The 19,821-nt window shown below is 48.8% G+C and overlaps 1 protein-coding gene across 3 annotated transcripts; it reads right to left on the bottom strand.

The window, feature by feature from the left end:
• Positions 1-2,130: 2,130 nt before the first annotated feature.
• On the bottom strand, positions 2,131-19,737 carry Nrros (negative regulator of reactive oxygen species). Of its 3 annotated transcripts, none has more exons than XM_087576110.1 (3): positions 19,641-19,737; positions 7,380-7,500; positions 2,131-4,345 (listed from the first exon to the last, which is right to left on the bottom strand). In XM_087576110.1, exons 2-3 carry the CDS (start codon positions 7,485-7,487, stop codon positions 2,375-2,377), a joined length of 2,079 nt encoding a protein of 692 aa, XP_087432236.1. In that variant the 5' UTR covers positions 7,488-7,500; positions 19,641-19,737; the 3' UTR covers positions 2,131-2,374.
• Positions 19,738-19,821: the final 84 nt, after the last annotated feature.

Genomic DNA, 19,821 nt, shown 5'->3' with positions numbered 1-19,821 from the left:
GGGAGACTGGAGTTGGGTTTCCAGAAGCCACATCAGGTGACTCACAACCACCTCCAACACTAGTTCGGGGGGGGGGGGGGTCTAAGACTTCTACTCTTCACTAGCTCCTGTCTCACACGCTTACACCCACACATACACACATGATTACAATTACAATTATTCTTTTTCGAAAGTCCACCAGCACCAGCCAAACTTCACGAAAAAAGCCTTCAGACACTCGTGATAGAACAAACTTAGCAGGACAGTCAGAGTCTTCTGAAGCCACAGATAGTTGCAGGGCTTCCAAATTCTGAAACTGAGGTCCTGCCTGCTGGTTCCTAGGAATAGTGGTTATGACTTAAGGAGAGCTTCAAAGGGCCTCTCAGACCCCAAATGTCTCCCCCAAAAGACTGAAATTCCCTTCGAAGTTTCCATCATTTGAGTCAATCCTTTATGCCAAGAACCCACTTCTAGAAGCCTTCTGCTAAGACATACATGTCGGCCTAAAAATGTGTGACGGTTCTCGGCTCCTCTTTTGGTCTTTATGGCATCTTTCTTCTCTCCTGTGTTGGGAGACTCTGTCTAATATGAGCATCTGCAAGAGGCACAGATCGTTGTTGGCAAAGTATCCCACCTAGGGGCACATCACGTGCTCCGTGCGCATCCTGTTGGCAGCCAGTCATGGGACCTACAGGACCTAGGGGACCTACAGTCAGTTAGCCATGCACTTGAGTTCACCTGGTGGCACAGGAGAATTTATGGGACATTTATTAGGCAGTAGCTGGTGGTTGTGACATTAACCCTGTGGCCCTGGCAGTAGCATGAACTGTGGATCCAGGATTAACGGATGGCTTCGGCCACATTCTCAAAATCATTGCGTTTACATGGTGGCACCAATGCTAACACACCATCCTCTGCTCCCAGCCGCCTTCTGAGACGGATCCTCAGCCTCCCCAGAGAGCTCAGAACCTCCCAGGATCCTGTTGCTTAAATTCTCACGATGCTTTGATCAGGTAGGATCAAGCATTCGTTGGGAGATCCCCAAAGCACCAACTGGACTAAAGCTTGGCAGGCTAACAACTCAAGACCAAGCACAGATTAAGTTTCTTTGTCTGAGAAGCTGGTTATCACTCTGGCAAATAGCAGGGCCCCAGGGAATGGGTCATGTGAGCGGGAGGTTACGGGAGCCTGGTTTTGTGAGCAGTGGCTGACAGAGCTTGCCTATCTGAACAGAGGCTTCAAGGCAGTGTGAGGGGTAGAAGCACTAGGCAAAGGTTGTGCTGGATGATAGGAAAGGTGGGTGACTCTAAGGGCAAAGTCTAATGCCATCTAAGAGTTGCCACCAATGCCATGGAATGTGGGGCCTTTCAGAAACAGCTGGGAAGAACATTCAAGGGAAACATCCGCTTTGCCAAGTCAGGACCATTGTTTTCCTCTTTGGTGAGCACAGAGGTTGAACGTTGCTAACATGGGTGAGGTGGAGTGGGGAATCCATAGGGAGGAGGCTTGGGTTTCCTTCCTTTCTGCATATTCCTGTTTTCCCTCAGAGCAAGCCCAGTCCGTGGGTCACAGACAGGGCAAAACCAGGCTGAGTTACTCTTCTCTTAGCTTGTCAGTGGAAGTATTATGTCATGTTAGAGACTCCAGATGTGAACCCAGGGCATCTGGAAAGGGTCCTACCACAGCCCTTTTCTTCCTCTCGCCGCTATGGCAATCAGCCATCACTACAGTGAAGACTTCTCATCTGGTGCCAGATTCTTCAGCAGTACCTTGAGATTCTTGTCCTGGGTAAATCTCCAGGATGCTGGCACTCACCCTCCTGGGACATGCAATAGGAGATGTATTTGGGGGCTCACTGACTGCTCTTCCAAAGGTCCTGAGTTCAATTCCCAACAACCACATGGTGGCTCACAACCATCTATAATGAGATCTGGGGTCATCTTCTGGCCTGCAGGCACACACGCAGGCAGAAAGCTGTATGATGTATACATAATAAATAAATATTTTAAAAAAGAAAAAGAAAAAAAAAGGAGGTGTATTTGTTGTCAGGGGGCACCAGACTGTCACCCTTTGCCTGCATAAATGACCCTAAAGAAAGATCACTGAAAAATAACCCAAGAGGAACCACTGAAGAACATCACACAAGATGCATTTGATTTTTAAAATATTTATAAGACGCACCCTTTATTCTCACAGAATGTCATTTAATAAATATTTCACCAGGACAATGAGGATAAATCACAAGGACGAGAGAAGTTAATGGGACTGCAGATGGAACTCATTCAAATTTTAGTTTGACCTTCAACGCACCACACTTGACCCCTGAACAAGTGAAGACCCAGTGGAGAGACGCATCCTCGAGAGACAAACCAAGTCTCTAACCTTGGCACCCGGGTCAGTATATGGAGGACCAGTGACAGCGGCTCTTGATGACCTGAAGCAAAGGCTTCTTAAAAGTGAGGAAGATGACGGTGCTGGCCACCAGCAGGGTGAGGCAGCTGGGCAGAATGAGCACGAGGTAGAATAGACCAGTGTCCACCTGCCCCCACTTACAGTCCTGAGGTATGCCCTCTGGCAGCTCTACCACACGAATGATCTTGGAAGAGAGGTTGCAAGTGACCATGGACAGGTCCGCAATAGTCTTGAAGTGCTGCAGGGCCCCCCATCCCTCCACCCCACAGCAGTCATAAGGGTTCTGGCTGAGGTAGATGGTCTGCAGACCCCTCAGAGGCTGCTCCGACACAACCCTCTGAGGTAGGGCTGTGAGAGAGTTTCTGCGGAGGTCGAGAGTCTGCAGGGCCGAACTGCCCTTGAACTTGGGGAAGCTGGTCAGGGAATTTCCTGACAGATCCAACTCCCTCAGATTCCCAAACCCAGAGAAGTCCATCTCTGCAGCGCCAGAACCAAGGCCCACGTTCCTGAGAGACAGGACCTGTAATGTAGGGGCAACAGCCGAGAGAGGGCTGACGCTCCCATTCAGAATCCCCCAGTTGCTAGACAGATCTAAATGAGTGAGGGAGGTCCCCTGGAATGGGCAGTCTTGTAATGCCTTCAGCCCACAGCCATCCAGAGAAAGGCTCCTCAAAGAGGCCATGTTTCTGAAATCCACACAACTGGAGGGCTCCTCCCAGTCTAAGGGCACTGTCTGGGGACAAAGTGAGATCTGATTGTGGCTCATGTCAAGTGTAGTGATGCTGCTGGCGCTGTGGAAAAGGCCAGTGGGGACTCCCAGGAGCTGGTTGGAGCTCAGGTTGAACACTCTGAGGTTCTTGAGGGAACCAGTGAGCCCGGGGGCCAAGTGCAGTTCTGCCAGCTGGTTGCGGCTCAGATCCAGCTCAGTGAGCGCTCCCGGCGGCTCGTGCTCCCGAATGTGGAGCTTCGTCAGGCAATTTTGGTTGAGGTTCAGGTGGGAAAGGGAAGGCGTTTTCTTCAGGAAACCATCCGGCAGGTGCCGCAACTGGTTTTGGCTCATGTCCAGGAAGCGAAGCGCTGACAGGTCGCTGGAGGAGAACTCCTCCCAGAGGCTGACGGTTGTGATATTAGTAACATTACCATCCACGAGAAGGAACTGGGCCACCATCTCCTGTGGGGAGGAGGTGTTGTAAAGCTCCCTGTAGAAGCCCATGCTGTTGTCCTGCAGCAGGAGCGTGTGCAGCTTGCCACACTGAGGCAGGAGCGGGAAGAAGAGCAGCTGGTTGTGAGACAGGTCCAGTATCTCCAGTTCGAAGGCCGCCTCTTCCCTGGCTGCCAGGAACCACTCCAGGATGTTGTAACTGACGTTGAGGAACCGCAACTGTGTGAGGCTGAAGTCCACGATGCAGGGGAGGTTGTTGTAGGCAAGGTTGAGACGCCTCAGCTCAGTCAAGCCGTCAAACGCACCGCCCTCGATCTCAAAGATGTAGTTTCTCTGCAAATCCAGCTCCACGAGGCGCTCCAGGCCCTCGAAGACAGAGTCGTCGAGCCTCATGAGGGTATTTCTTGCCAAGGACACGACCTCCAATGAGGAGAGGTTCTGAAGCATGAGAGCTGCCATGTCTTCTGTCAGGGAGTTTCCAGACAAGTCCAGTCTTCGAAGTCGCAGCAGGGTGTGGAGAGCTGTGGCCGACTCCTTGTAGTTCTCGGAGAGGCGGTTGTCTGCCAGAACCAGGTTTTGTAAGTGGCCTTGCTCATGGAAGGCCCGGTGGCTGATACGGTCCAGGTGACAGCTGTGCAGGCTGAGGTCCTCCAGGCGTGGGTAGGCCTGGAGGGAATGATTCCACAGAACCCTGAGAGGGTTGGCATCCAGAACGAGCATCCGGGAATGGGCCGGGAGGCCGCTGGGTACTGAAGCGAGGTTCAGACTGCGGCAGTCAGCGACTCGGTCGACCTAGGTCCAAAAACACGTGAGGCTTATGCACAGAAATATTGTTAGCAAAAGCAATCAGCTAGCCGGAAGGTATTAGTTAGATGTCCAGAAAAAAGAACGTTAAGAAGAGCACAGCCATCACTTTCTGCAGGCTGGTCAGGAGGACGCGGCCGTCGAGTACCAAAGGCCCATCTCTAAGACAAAGTGGAATGAGGTTGCATAAGTGGTCTTACTCTTGGAAGATACGGTGGTTAAAACAAAGATGCCCAGCTAGCACTCGCTCTGAATGAAGTTCTACTCTTCGGTATGTTAATTTGACCCTGAGCAAGGAACCAACTAACCTCTTGCAGTTTTAAATTCTTTATCTGCCTGTTCAAATAACGCCTACCTCTTACAGATTCAAATTCCTTATCTGGTTACTAAAATAAAACCTATATAACTAAAACGTTGATGCGATATTGAAGAATATAAATAAAAAAACAAGACAAAAACAAAAAGAAATTGGGCGTGGTGGCACAGGCCTTTAACCCCAGGACCAATGGAGACAGGAGAATCTCTGTGAGCTTGAGGCAATCTGGACTACATAGAGAGTTCCAGGCCAGCCAGGACTATATAGGAAGACCCTGTCTCAATAAATAAATAGGGGTTGGGGATTTAGCTCAGTGGTAGAGCGCTTGCCTAGCAAGCTCAAGGCCCTGGGTTCAGACCCCAACTCCAAAAAAAAAAAAAAAAAAAAAAAAAGGAAAGAAAAAAAAAGAAAAAAAACCAAACAAACGAACAAACAAAAGAAAGAAAGAAAGAAAGGAAGGAAGGAAGGAAGGAAGAAAAATAAAATAAAGACCCTCAGATAATCTCAAGTCTCCCTCTCAGAGAAAAGTCACTAACCATTATGCTTGTAATTTTCTTATAGAATTTTTTTTCAAGGATTAAGTATGATTATATATGCAAATCACATTTATTATAGCTAATAAGTGTTAGCTTAGCATGTCAGCTGTAATTACCAGCATGTGTTAATTAATTAGGCTGCTTATTGTTGAACACTTGAGGGTTTGTTTTTATTAATTTCAGCATAGACATTAGAATGAATTTTTCAGGTTCCTTCCTACCTGGACTGTCCCTCCCAAGGCCTACTGCATTAACATTGGGGTTGCATTAATGCGTGGAGAACTGACGTTTTAATAAATTGAATCTCTGCACTGAGAGACAGGTGTATCTATTTTCCTGAGGCCTCTGGAGATCACTGTGCTTAGAGGCTTGCCTCAGCCTGTAATGGAGCCTGTTCCTCCACAGTTGCTCTAGTCAAAGGGGGATCAGACTTGATTCCCACGGATCCACCAAAGTCTTGCAAAGGACACGGTGTGGCCACCCGAGCCCACAGACAACTTTACCATGCCCATTTTATGCTAAGGTTGAACAGCTCACGTAATGAAGAGCAACGGAGACGAATGCCTGAACTTGCAGACGCCTCAAATCGTAACAGCCAGAGGAAACCACTGCTTGACCTCTTTGATGGTCAAGTCCCTACCACATCCCTCCAAGCAGAGTCCAGACTGAGCCCCGAGAAGCAGCTGAATAACCCATACTTTGCTCCCTTCCCTTCCTATGCCTAGTGACCGCACATAGCTACGGTGGAGTTAGAGCCAGAGGGCTGGGTTGACACTGATAACGTACTAATGATACTTGGAATGGCACATGGCACTCACTGCACATCAGGCATCGTCCTCAGGGCTTGTTATAAATGCATTTGATCACCACAACAGCCCAGTGTCATGATACCATTAGCAGAAATCATTATTGTTGTCATCATCATTGATAGCCTCCTGTAGCCCACACTGGCCTTTAACTTGAAATGTAACTGAGACTGGCCTTGAACACTTGACCCTCCTGTCTCCATGTCTGGAGTACTGGGTTGTCAGGCATGTGCCACCATGACCAGCAGATATTATTACTTCTACCTTACAGATGGAGAAACTGGCTCAGAGTGGTTTTGTATCACCAGCTAAGCAGTATTGGAGTTAGGATTTAAGTCCAGGCTGACTGGTTGGTGACCTTATCATATTGGAGTGTCCTCAAGCACAGTGGTTACTGGTTACCACGAGCAGGTTAGAAGCACGATAGCCACCATCTTTAAGATTAATCAATGTTGGGCTGGAGAGATGGCTCACAGGTTAAGAGCACTGACTGTTCTTCCAGAGGTCCTGAGTTCAATTCCCAGCAACCACATGGTGGCTCACAACCATCTGTGATGGGATCTGATGCCCTCTTCTGGTGTGTTTGAAAACAGCTAGTGTACTCATATAAATGAAATAAATAAATCTTAAAAAAAAAAAAAGATTAATCAATGTTACGAACACTGTCTTTACCTAGCACCAAATCCACTGAAAAAGGTCCTGAATATAAGTATTGACTCTGGCTTCCGGTTTGTCTTTCCAGTTCTTGGGCTTGAGGAATGCATTAATAGGCACGTGGTTCTCAAACAGATGTTTGATAACCTTCAATTATAGGCAAATTCCTAGAATCGACCTCAGCGATGAACTAAATCTATCTCCTTGTGCAACCAAGAAGCCTTCAAACGGCTCACGACGCTCCACCTCTGAGTTTTCAGAGTCTTAAGCTTGGTCGTGGGCACCTGCTCTACAGCACCATTTGGGTACACGTTCTCTGCGGGGCTGCTGAAGCCATCTTTGTTGGCTCTCACATGACCTTGAAGGCAGGACTTCTCTGGTGCTGGTGTTTCCCTCAGTGACTCTGGAAGCACCCGTGGACCTCAGTCGCCCACAGGCTTAGCCTCTTGGTAGTTGCTCTAGGCCTGTTTCTGGGGCCTCTTGTCTTCGGTACATAGGAAACAGTGGGGCAGGGACTTCCGGTCCTTCCCAAGCGCTAAAAACTTGCCTGCTAGTGAGCAGTAAGCACACTGTGTACCGGGCAGGCACACACTGGGTCTGACTCGTTCACTCCATGTCTCCTTCAATTGACAAGTCATCTGCCTTCTGAGCAGACGAGGCCTCATCAGGACAGGGGCAAGGGAGAGATCCGAACCCAAGGAGAAACTCACCACCTTGCAGCCTCCTTGGGAAGCTGCAGTAGCTGTCCCACGTCCGCTCCTCCATTCCACAATCAAGAAGTGAAAACCCAGGCAAAGCCACAGGGGCAGGAACTCCATCTCAGGTGCAGCTCTGTGGATGGACGAGCAGGAAGAACTGAGTAAGACAGATTAGCCATGAGGGCTGCTCAACACGGGGCAGAAGGAGGCCTCCCACATGAGTCTGGTCTTAGAGGCCCACAACTACAAGGAGGTGGAAAACCACAGGTTATTCAAATTTCTCAGGTCAGCCAGCACGGTCAACCTTTCGCTGACACCAAGGACCAAGGGCAAGAACTCATTTTGTTTTGCCTATGCCATTTAATGGGCAGGTGGCTGACCTCTGAAACCCCAAAGGGGCAACATGGGGGAATGCAAAGGACTTGAGTACCAGGGCTGAGGTCACAGAGTTTCCTGTGCTTTGCCATTCTGCAGTCTTCCTCTCCGAAACTCATCTCTACCTGAGGTATACATGAGCTCAAGTTATACGCCATGAATGAATGAATGAGTGAATGAATGAATAGACAAAAGAAGGAGAAACTAGGATAGAAATACTGACTGTAGCTTCTGGACTCATAAACATATCAATTATCTTGCTAAAAGAAGGCTTTTAGGCCAGGTAGTGGTGGTGGCGCACACCTTTAATCCTAGCGCTCAGGAGGCAGAGGCAGGAGGATCTCTCTGAGTCTGAGGCCAGCCAGGTCTACAGAGTGAGTTTCTAGACATCCAGGGCTACACAAAGAAAACCTGTCTTGAAATATGAAGGAGGAGGAGGAGGAGGAGGAGGAGGAGGAGGAGGAGGAGGAGGAGGAAGAGGAGGGGGAGGAGGAGGAGGAGGAAGAGGAGGGGGAGGAGGAGGGGGAGGAGGAGGGGGAGGAGGAGGAGGAGGAAGAGGGGGAGGAGGAGGAGGAGGAGGGGGAGGAGGAGGAGGAGGAGGAGGAGGAGGGGGAAGAGGAAGAGGAGGAAGAAGAGGAGGAGGAGGAGGAGGAGGGGGAGGAGGGGGAAGAGGAAGAGGAGGAAGAAGAGGAGGAGGAGGACGGGGAGGAGGAGGAGGAGGAGGAGGGGGAGGAGGGGGAAGAGGAAGAGGAGGAAGAGGAGGAGGAGGGGGAGGAGGAGGAGGAGGGGGAGGAGGGGGAAGAGGAAGAGGAGGAAGAAGAGGAGGAGGAGGACGGGGAGGAGGAGGAGGAGGAGGGGGAGGAGGGGGAGGAGGAGGGGGAGGAGGAGGAGGGGGAGGAGGAGGAGAGGGAGGAGGAGGAGGGGGAGGAGGAGGAGGAGGGGGAGGAGGAGGAGAGGGAGGAGGAGGAGGGGGAGGAGGATTTCAGAAATATGCCTATCACATTCGTTACCTCTTTTAAATATGGCCTTTCAAAAACAAACAATGTTCATGTTTTCACTTTGATAAGAAAAAAGCTTGAGAAAATGAAAAAGCAATCTTTGGATGGATTACAACATTCCAAAGTATGCTTGCAGCCCCCTTGTCTGAACAGCAGTCCTGGGAAGACTTGAAATGATACATGTAGCAACAGAAGTCTCCAATGAAGAGGCAACAGCACGGTCTTCACGAATTCCAGGGGAATAGGGGTCCAGGGATGACACTGGTCTATCTAGGGTTCCAAATGGACCGTGTATCGAGGGCTGAGACCTCCATAGTGGGAAACTGGGGGGCTTTCCCCTATAGATGTGATTGCATGGACAACCCTCCAAGTGTGAGGTCTAACAGCCCAGGGGCATCCCTGCCCTTCTTTAGCCTTATCGGAAGCAAGAACCTGATGTAGATAATCTGCCCCGTTCTTGCCTGGACACCCCAGGAAGGACCACAGGGCAGCTCTTCAGTCTCTCCCTGGATCAGCCACACCCTGGTAACGAGAACCCCCTCACCTTCCGTGACACTTACTGACCTTTCCGCCGACACACACCGGCCACCTTTGCATTCCTCCTCTTTACTTTTCTTTTAGCGTGTCTACCCATCCTGAAGGGTAGTTTAACATCTTGGACAGATATGCATGCTCACCAGTGAAACCAGACTATCAGAAAAACTAACTGAAACCACACAAATCAGCCTCAGCCATCGCTACAGGCCAGGTCAGATCCCTGTTCCACAGAAACAATCTGGGATCTGTCCTCGCTAGCCTCTGGGAATCCTGCCCAGGGCCCTCTTTTCCGTTTCTGCACATGTGCAGGAATTATCACTCCATGGCCAGCACAGGGCACAGATGGCATATGTAGAGCCATCTGGACTCCTGTTCTCACTGTCCTCCCGGCACCCTCCCACACACACAAGGGCCCCTGAAGCTTTGGGATCCCCGCCCATCCTGAGAGAAGGTTGCCAAACTTAGTAAATGCTAAAGACGCTAAAGAATCGCTCGATCATGTTCTCATCTCACTGAACGTCCTGCGGCTGATGACGGAGGAGAGATGGGGAGATGGGAATTGTCAGCCCAGTAAATCTTCTCCACTTCCTGTCGTGCGTGGGCTGCTACAGGCCACAGTACCCTGAATACTGACACACTAGATCTCAATGTGTGCAGGCCAAGATACAGCTCTCCGAGGCTGGAGGACGCTTCAGACTGGCATGTTAGATAAACCTGGCCCGCCACACACACAAGTGTAATTTTAATTTGTGAAATATCAAAATGTTTACAAAATTTAAATCCTCCTAAACTCAGCCAACTAGCCCAGGATACATACATACATACATACACATACATACACACATGTATATACATAAATACACACGCACACATACATACATACACGCACACATACATACATACACACATACATAAATACACACATGAATACATACATACATATTACATGCATACATACATGCACACACGCACGCTCACGCTCACAAACACACACACACACGCATACACACACACACACACACAAACACACACACACATACAATAATAAATCTTGCCATGCCCATAAGGGCAACATCTGGCCATAAGTAACAGAATGTCAGAAAGACTGTAGAGTTAGGAACCTGACAGTCCAGAGTTTAAATTCCGCCTCCATTCTCCATCATGTGTATGGAGTCTCCAAGACTTGGATAATCCTCCTGCAAAACAGGAGCAGCGATATCCACTCACAGACTTTTATGTGAGCCGCAGGGGATGGTGTATGTGAAAGTGCTTCATTAACCATGAAAGCCGCTAATGACCTAATTATTATTTATGAATTCCAAATAGCGCCGAGCAGCTCGAGTGGTTGCTGTCCTTATGTATCTTCTCTGTGACGATACAGAAAAAGGACAGCGGCGTGAACAGCTAGAGGGATGGCTGCATTGCTACACCAACTAGATACATAGCATCTATCCAGGAAGGCTGGCTCTAAAAGTCTGTATTAACGATCAAGACGAGGGGCCGAAGTGTTGGTTAATCACGATCATTGCTTTTGCAGAGGACCCAGTTTGATTACCAGTACCCATGCCATGTGGCTCACAACCTCCTACAGCTGCAGCTCCAGGAGAGCCAACACTTCTAGCCTCTCAGGGTACACACACACACTCACACACTCACACATGCACACTCACTCACACACACACATGCACACACATTTGTGTATGTGTTCATACCCACACACATGTGTTATAACCAAAAATAGATTTTTTTTTAAAGAAAAGAATAGGATGATCCTTGGACACACTGGAGCTGGTGAACAGCTATCTATCCTCAAAATGATGACCTCACCTTGCCTTGCTCTGCTCCCTGTGACAAACTGGGAAGGCTCTGCTTGCTCCCCAAGCCCTGGTAGCAACTGGCCCATAGCACGTTTAGGGTACTGGGAGCACTGCTGGGAAGTTAGCAGGTAGGAGAGTGGAGAATCCAAAATATCTCTCTCTTCCCTCTCCCCTTGAGCTTTTCCTGGTAACCCCAGACTCTGGGACCACTTCCTCCCTCCTGCCTAGGGTACAGATTCCTGCATGGCCAAGGGGCTACTGTTGGGCTTCTTCCATGGTTTTGTGACAATCTCCTGCATGTCATTTCCCATTGAAATAGTCTAGGTGACCTCTGCTTCCTTTCTGATATCTAACAATGTAAATTAAAGTGGCCTCGAAGCAGTGTCCCATAAACACACAGAACCAGAGGCGATGGTTTCTGCTCTGAATTCCAGCCAACTTAGGAGGCTGAGGCAGAAGGATCACAACTTTGAGGCCAGTCTGGTCAACTTTCTGAGACTCTCAAAAGGGAAGATAAAAAGGGCTGGTGTTCTTGGGCGGGGTGTAGCTCAGCAATAGGGTGTGGCAGACAAGCACGTGTGTGAGGTCCTGCGTGCACGGCATGAAATGATAGAGGGAAAGTAAAAGACTTTAAAAATAGCAACTTCTCAGGCTGGGAACACTCTTCTAGACTGCACACCTGCAGAAAGTTCCCAAGACACACAGCATGGCAGGGGCCAGGATAAACAGTGCAGCTATCATAGAAAATCCCAGGAACCCTTTCCTGGTACCCAGGACCACAGGACGACATCCTTACCTCTCCACCCTTCCAACTGTTACCACCATACCAGCTGCTGCCAGGAAAGTGACTGCAATCTCCTCGCTAAAGGAGTCGTCAGCAAGTGTCATACATACATTACCACATAGTTAAGAGCTTTCTCCTCAAATAATCAGAGAAGCTTTATTTAAAAAGCCTTAAAGAATGGGGCTTTGTGGAGAACCAGGCAGCTGTCAGAGGCATTTTGCATTAGAGATAAGAAGTTATGGATTGGGAGGCAGGGGTCATCAGAAGCAGGTTACAGCACTACCTGGGGAAGTTGACACTCTCAGCTCACAGAGGGTCTGACTATGCAGCAGAGAGAGGGCTCTGAGAGAAAGCAAGTCTGCCTTTGTGTAGCACCTAGGATCTTGGGAGCAAGGGGAGGGCAGCTGGTCTCAGACCACAGCACAAGGAGCGTTAGCATCTCCACTGTGACTACTTCAAGCAGTCCCACAGAGCAGGGAAAGCTCTGGGCAGGCAGGTTTGTTCCCTTGGAGTCTTAGCACACCATTAGCGGGACTCCTGCCTTCAGCAAAATTCACATCTAGAGTCATCCATCCAAGTGCCCTGAACTTTGGAAGTAACACAATCCTCTGTCCTCACAGTCCCGAAGTGTGAGGGCATGCCCTGAACCCAGTCAACATGAAAACTCAGATGTATCCTGTCTGTAATGCCCTACAAAACAACTGACTTAGAGTCTCCAAGGGTCAGAGTCTTGTCCAGTGTCATGATTCACATTTATTACCCCACAAGGCTGAGACAGGAGGACTGTGTGTCATGAGTTCTACATACCCTTCATATAGACCAAGACCCCCATCAAAACACAAAGAGAGTATTATTGACTATTAATTATATATACACATGCATACACACGTCTACACACACATGAAATCCTACATTCAATGGCTTGGTCAGGGTAAAAGCAAAATGCTCCCTAAATTGGTCAACCAATTACTCAATTTAACATTGTGCTTTTAAAAAATGGTTTTACTTTCATTTAACCTTTCTATAACTTGAAATTTTTCAAAATTAAAAAAATAAAGAGGGCTGGAGAGATGGCTCAGTGGTTAAGAGCACTGACTGCTCTTTCAGAGTTCAATTCCCAGCAACCACATGGTGGCTCACAACCATCTGTAATGAGATTAGATGCTCTCTTCTGGTGTGTCTGAAGACAGCTGCAGTGTACTCATATACATAAAATAAATAAAACTTTAAAAAAAAAGAATGTGAGGTTAAAAACATTTGAGAGACAACTTTCACAATGCATTCTTCATAATACGATTATTCCGAATCTAATTAGAATTCTAATTAGAATAATTCCAATTCTTAATTCTAATAAGTTTCTTCTCCCATAAAATGAGACCAGCAGTGGTGCAGGTGTTACTAGATTAAGGATTTTTTAAAGACTTATTTGTATGAGTACACCGTAGCCAGAAGAGGACATCAGATCCCATTACAAATGGTTGTGAGCCACCATGTGGTTGCTGGGAATTGAACTCAGGCCCTCTGGGAGAGCAGTCAGTGCTCTTAACCACTGAGCCAGCTCTCCAGACCTAGATTAAGTTTTAAAAGATGTTCAGAAAGTAGCATCATGACAGCCCCTCCCACACTGTTAAGGGACTTGTGCTCAAACATATCTAGAGTAGGACAATTCCTTCAAAAGCAGATGATTGTGCTATGGGGCCCTGCTGTGTTGGTTTCTGGGACACAGGCTGAAGAGCAGGTAAGAAGTGAGAGCATTTGAAGGGGAATACTAGGGGTTGGGGATTTAGCTCAGTGGTAGAGCGCTTGCCTAGCAAACGCAAGGCCCTGGATTCGGACCCCAGCTCCGAAAAAAAGAAAAAAGAAAAAAAAAAGAAGGGGAATACTGCCCCTTGAACATAGGGCATTTCTTCTGCATGAAAAAGGGAAAGTTGGCTGCATATGACCCCCCCCTGGCAAATAATTTTTTTTTCAAAGTTTGGAGTTGGCCACCCTTTTGATAAAAAGTAGCATTTCTGTTCTGGCTAGTTTCTAACTATGAAACACCACATTTCTGCGTAAACAACATAGCTAAAATCTACTCAGGAGGAAAGGGCTTATTTCAAGGTAGGAATCTGGAGAGGAGACAAGGACTGAAGCAGAGACCACAGAGGAGTGCTGCTTCCTGTCTTGCTCCCCATGACTTGCTTGACTTATTCCCTCCCTCCCTTCCTTCCTCCCTCCCTCCCTCCCTCCCTCCCTCCCTTCCTTCCTTCCTTCCTTCCTTCTCTCCTTTCCTCCTTTCTTTTTTCTTTCCTTTCTTTGGGGGGAGGGGTGGAGTGGGAGATTTTTAGAGACACTTTCTCTGTGTGCCCTGGCTGTCCTGGAGTGAGCTCTGTAGACCAGGCTGGTTTTGAACTCACAGAGCTCCACCTGCCCCTGCCTCCCAAGTGCTGGGATTACAGCTGTGCACCACCACTGACTGGTTCGACCTGTTTTCTCGTGGCACCCAGTACAATTGCGCAGGGACATCATTATCCACAGTAGTCTGGGCCCTCCTACGTCAATCATTAATCAGGAAAATGTCCCGCAAACTTGCTTACAGGCAATCTGGTGGAGGCATTGTCTCAACTGAGGCTCCCTCTTCCACATGACTCTAGCTTGGGTCAGGTTGAGCAACATCTGGCTAGCACAATTTCCCAAGGGCCCACTCAGGTCTGTTTCAGAGTTGGAAATCTTAACAAAAAGATGAAGTGGGTTGGGCAGCCAGCCTGGGGAACTGTGTGGAATGGCACCAAAGCACTTGTCAAATACAGAGCTCATGTCTCCTGAGCAAATGTGTCAGGTCTGACCAGGCTCTACCCTAGCCTCTGTTTGAATGGAGGCTTAAGGGCTACAGGGCAGCATTACCCTACACTGAGCTCTTCCTATAGGGACTGCTTCAAGCACTTACTACCTGCTCGAATGCCATTTCCACAGAGCCACAGATGAGTCAATTGGCTCCTCATGTGGTCAGGGCTAGCCCATCCAAACCAAGAGAGGTCAGCTCACTTCGTCCCTTCCATGACCACAGAATGCATCTAGCCACAGATCGTCAAAAAAACGCAAGTGCGTTCCCACTGACAGATAACAGCTGGCTCTTGTGTGTCTCCCTGTGGCTGACCATGAGTGCCCCCCAGCCCGCCCTTGTATATGAGAAAATGCCTGATCTCTTCAGATGCTCACCCTGCATTGTATTAGTTTCTCTGTTCCTTTCACAAGTGCGTTCCCACTGACAGATAACAGCTGGCTCTTGTGTGTCTCCCTGTGGCTGACCATGAGTGCCCCCGAGCCCGCCCTTGTATATGAGAAAATGCCTGATCTCTTCAGATGCTCACCCTGCATTGTATTAGTTTCTCTGTTCCTTTCACAAGTGCGTTCCCACTGGTGACTTCTGGAAATATGAAGGCCAGCCACCGTGCTTCTTCAAGAGGAAGCAGGACAGCCACAGATACCAGCACAGACTTCAGCAGTCCCACTCAGTAGGCAGACATATGCCTCGGGGAAGCCAGGTATTGGTGAACCAATGGGAAGCGAAGGCCTTCTGTGCTAAAGAGTCAGTATGAAGGAAAAACCAAGACGAAGGAGCCATGCCCTCTCCTTTCAGTCCTGGCAATGCCACTGGAATCTTAGACTTCCCTGGGGAAGGTGACTACCCAGAGTCTATAGGGCACCACACACGGAGACCACAGAGATTACTTGAGGCTAATTTTTTTTTTTTTTGGTTCTTTTTTTTTCCGGAGCTGGGGACCGAACCCAGGGCCTTGCGCTTCCTAGGTAAGCGCTCTACCACTGAGCTAAATCCCCAGCCCCCCAAGGCTAATTTTTAAGAAGGCACAAAGGATCGCCGCCTGACAGGGACTCCTAACAACTGCACAGTGGAGTAGAAATGCTGGTGTCCCTTGTGAGACCCAAGGCCCAGAGAGGTGTGGCTGAATGCCTGGAGAAAGGAGGGCGTTCAAACTTAATCAAGCCTGCGAGTTCCGCATCAACTCCACCTCAACTCCCCAAACCCCAAGCCACCCTGGGACGAGTGTGGTCCTCGACTGAATCACACATTTCGCAAGCTGTTTCCCCTGCAGGAAAGACCCTTTCTGTGGTCTTCTTTTACCAAACCCCTATTTATCCTTGATGGAGCTCCCTCCTGTGTATACCCTAACAGCTCAGCTGAAGGGATAACCCACGGTAGCACATTAGAGGCTATTTATTATTTATTTATGTACTTACTTACGGTGTTTCAAGGGTTTCTCTGTGTAGCCCTAGTTGTCCGGGAACTTACTCTGTAGACCGGTCTGGCTTCAAACTCAGAGAGCCTCTCTCCTTCTGCTTCCTGAGTGCTGGGATTAAAGGTGTGCGCCACCACTTTCCAGCATTTTTATTATTGTTTTGTTGTTATCATTATTATCATTGTTATTATATTTAAAAACAGATGTCAAGGAGCACCTACATCTGGTGGCTCACAACATCTCCAGCTCCAGAGGATTCAATGCTTCCAGTATCCATAGGCTCCTGCATGCACACGGAGGCTCACACACTCCATAGGCTCCTGCATGCACATGCAGGCTCACACACAGACACACTGACACACAAACGATTAAAAATCAATACAGATGGGGCTGGAGAGATGGCTCAGTGGTTAAGAGCACTGACTGCTCTTGCAGAGGTCCTGAGTTCAATTCCCAGCAACCACATAGTGACTCACAACCATCTGTAATGAGATCTGATGCCCTCTTCTGGTGTGTCTGAAGACAACTATAGTGTACTTATATAAATAAAATAAATAAATCTTTTTTAAAAAATCAATCAGATAAATCTTAAACAAACAAATGAAAACCCCAGCACAAATGGAGTCAGAGAGAGTCTCGCTGGCTAAGAGGGCTTGTAGCTCTTGCAGAGGACTTAGGTTCAGTCCCCAGCACCCATATGGGGCTTCATGACTGCATGTAAATACAGTTCCACAGGATTTGATGCCCTCTTCTGAGATTGTGAATCCATGCATGCATGTGGTGCACACACATAGCCTCGCACACATGCAAATACAGGTAAAATTAAATATTTAGGAAAAAAATTACCAAAATAGTTGGGCCCGGTGGAACATAGCTGCAATCCCAACATTCAGGAGGCTGAGAGAGGAAGACGGTGAGTTTGAGGCCAGCCTGTGCAATTCATGGCCTGCTCTCAAAACAAAAGGTTAAAAGGGTGAGAGGCAGAACAGGGGAAGAACTCTGACCTGGCGTGCACACGGACCTGGGTTCAGTCATCAACAGCAAACAAAGAAACACACCCTACGGTCACCAGTACATCTCTTCCAAAATACTTCAGAGTGGATATAAAATGATGGAACCCTTTCAACATTCCTGTAAGTGGAGGTAGAGAGATGGCTCAGCAGTTAGGGGCACTGGCTGCTCTTCCAGAGGACTTCAGTTCACTTCCTAGCACCCCCATGGCAACTCAAAACTATTGTTAACTCCAGTTCCTGGGGATCCAATGACATCTTCTGGCCTCTAGTCAGTCACATTAGTTAAATAAACACAAAATTTTGAAAACCTGTCAGACCAACATTGAGGAGACTGAGGCGTGAGTGAGGACAGTCCCATGTAGAAGTTTCAAGTACTTAGGGGTGGCCACAAGGACCATTAACTTGTCTTGAGTTGAAAGATGTGGGTGGCCCCAGGCCAGGTAGGGAGAGAGAGAGCTGACTCTGGAGTCTGAGGGTCAAAGCTCAGTCTTAGCTCCAAGGAAGACAAGGAAAGCCAGGAAAGCCCAGGGATAGCAGAGATATCTAGGGCTTGCTGAGAAAAGGCGGTGTGAAAGCAAAGTCAGAGCCTCAAATGCTGTCTCCTGAGAGAAATCCCCTCCAGATTGTTATCTTTCTTAGAGGTAAGAGCGAGCAGGCAGTAGCACTGAAGGGGAGTCCACGGGCAGTGCCTGAGGGTGGTAAATGTGAAGGCTGGGGCTGAAGAAGGGGAGTCCCCAGGGACCTCACAGAACTTTGTGGCCATGCCGAGCACATCACTGGTCCCAGCCTTGTTCTTCATACCCACCTCGATAAGTGAGAATCAGGGCAAATCCCACTTCCTCCTTTGTACCCTTGGCTGAGGCTAAAATCACACACTGAAGACACAGACCGCTGGGTCTCAGCCCCTGATTCTGTTTGTCCTGGAAAGTCTGTCTAGCAACTTCATTTCTCCTGCTTCTGGTACCAATTGCTTGGTTGCTTCTGGGGGGAAACACACACACACTCCCTTCCTTCCTCTGTTTATCACATAAACCGTTACTTAGCCGTTCTCAGGCCCGCAGTTCAGTGGTGTTGGGTACATTTTACTGTTCAACCAAACCATGCCTCCTTAAGAAGTCCAGGTTTTGTTTCTCTGGGTTTTGTTTTTCTCTTTCAGTCTGAGCCCAAGCCCTGACTCCAGTTATAAGGACTATGAAGAAGGCTGGTCCTGTTACAACCTTATATTAGGCACAGTACAGAAGCTAGCTCCCCGAGAATCTATCCTGGGACAGTTACATCACTGAGGAGAAAGAGTTTTTCTCCTGCTTCACAAGTCACACCAGTGGGATTAGCTTAGAAGCTAGAGTTCCAAGTGGATGTGCTCCATTGTCCAAAGTTCCCTTGAGGGACCAGTCAAATGGAGACACCTTCTCTGTGAGGCTGTTTGGTTTTTATTTTAACCTAAGTGTTGAGGGGTTTTTATTGTTGTTTTGTTTATGGTTTTTTTTTTTTCTGAGTCCATGAATCTATAACCCCCTCTAGGAATTCTGGGGCTCACATATAGAGCCTATGGGGGGGTGTCCCCAGGCCTCAAACACCTACAGCCATGAAAATAGTCTGTACCTCACAGTCAGTAGCAGAAAGAGACACTGGAAAACCCTCCTTAGTCTGCTCCAGTCCTAGGTACAGTGGGGCACGTGTTCATCACCGCAGAGTGATACTGGGTTAGCAACTGCTGGGAGAGCCGTGCTTTTTCCTGCCCAGCTCCTGCCTGTGGTTTCATAGATGTGTGTCTATGCCTGGAGAAGCCACAGCAGAACACTGGACAGGAGTCAGGAGAGCCCGGCTCTAATCTCCCTCTGACACTTGCGTAGCTCTGGACCAAATAACACCCCCAGTACAAGTAACCTAGGACGAAGGCTACAGGAGAAGGGCTTTTGCTGTCTTCTGGTTCAACACACACAGCTGACCCTGGGAAGACCCTGGTTAAGTATGTGGGACTGTAGATGAATTTCCGTGCCTTTGCCGATGAAAATGATGGGTCCCAATTTATGTTGAGGGGCAAAAGAGTCGATGCAAACATCCGTTTTCTGAGTGTTCACAGCGTCCTCTCATTATGTCCGGTCACTGAGACTAGGCAAGGAGCACTAACTATTTTGTAGATGAGAAAAACAGGGAGGCTCAGAAAAGTTCTCTAACCTGTTCACATTCTCCCTGAAGAGCCAGGAATTAAACCATAGCTAATTGTAAAGCCCTACGTGCTTCTCCCACATCACACCTCCTCTCTCTGCTGTAAGAGTTCCCGAGACTTCCACCTACACCAAAGGTGTAGCCCCCAAATCCAGCCCAGAGGCGGGGAGTCTGGATACTGAAAATCCAACTTCACAATGAGCCTGAGCGTGAGCGCGGGGTGCGGTGGGGGGCTGCCACCTGACCTCCCGCCACCCATCCTGGTTCCAGCTCGCCCACCTCTAGTACCCCAGCGATGCTCGCGATGCTCGGCGGTGAACCCACGCACGAAATACTCACTGCTCCCGCAGGCCCAGGCGGCTCCGCGGGGCGCATCGTCTCCAGGGCCCGGGCCTCCTGGACAGCAGTTGCCGCTGCCGCGCTGCCTACTCGCTCTGGGGCATCAGATTATTTTAGCACTTGCGGAAGGAACGGACGGAAACTGAAGTCACATGGAGACCTCGCCTCTCAGCGACTCAGC

Source organism: Rattus norvegicus, chromosome 11, assembly GCF_021556685.1.
Source record: "Rattus norvegicus strain SHRSP/BbbUtx chromosome 11, alternate assembly SHRSP_T2T, whole genome shotgun sequence".
Taxonomy (NCBI): domain Eukaryota; kingdom Metazoa; phylum Chordata; class Mammalia; order Rodentia; family Muridae; genus Rattus; species Rattus norvegicus.
Note: the sequence above shows the minus strand (reverse complement) of the source record. Positions and strands in the feature narration are given on the sequence as shown.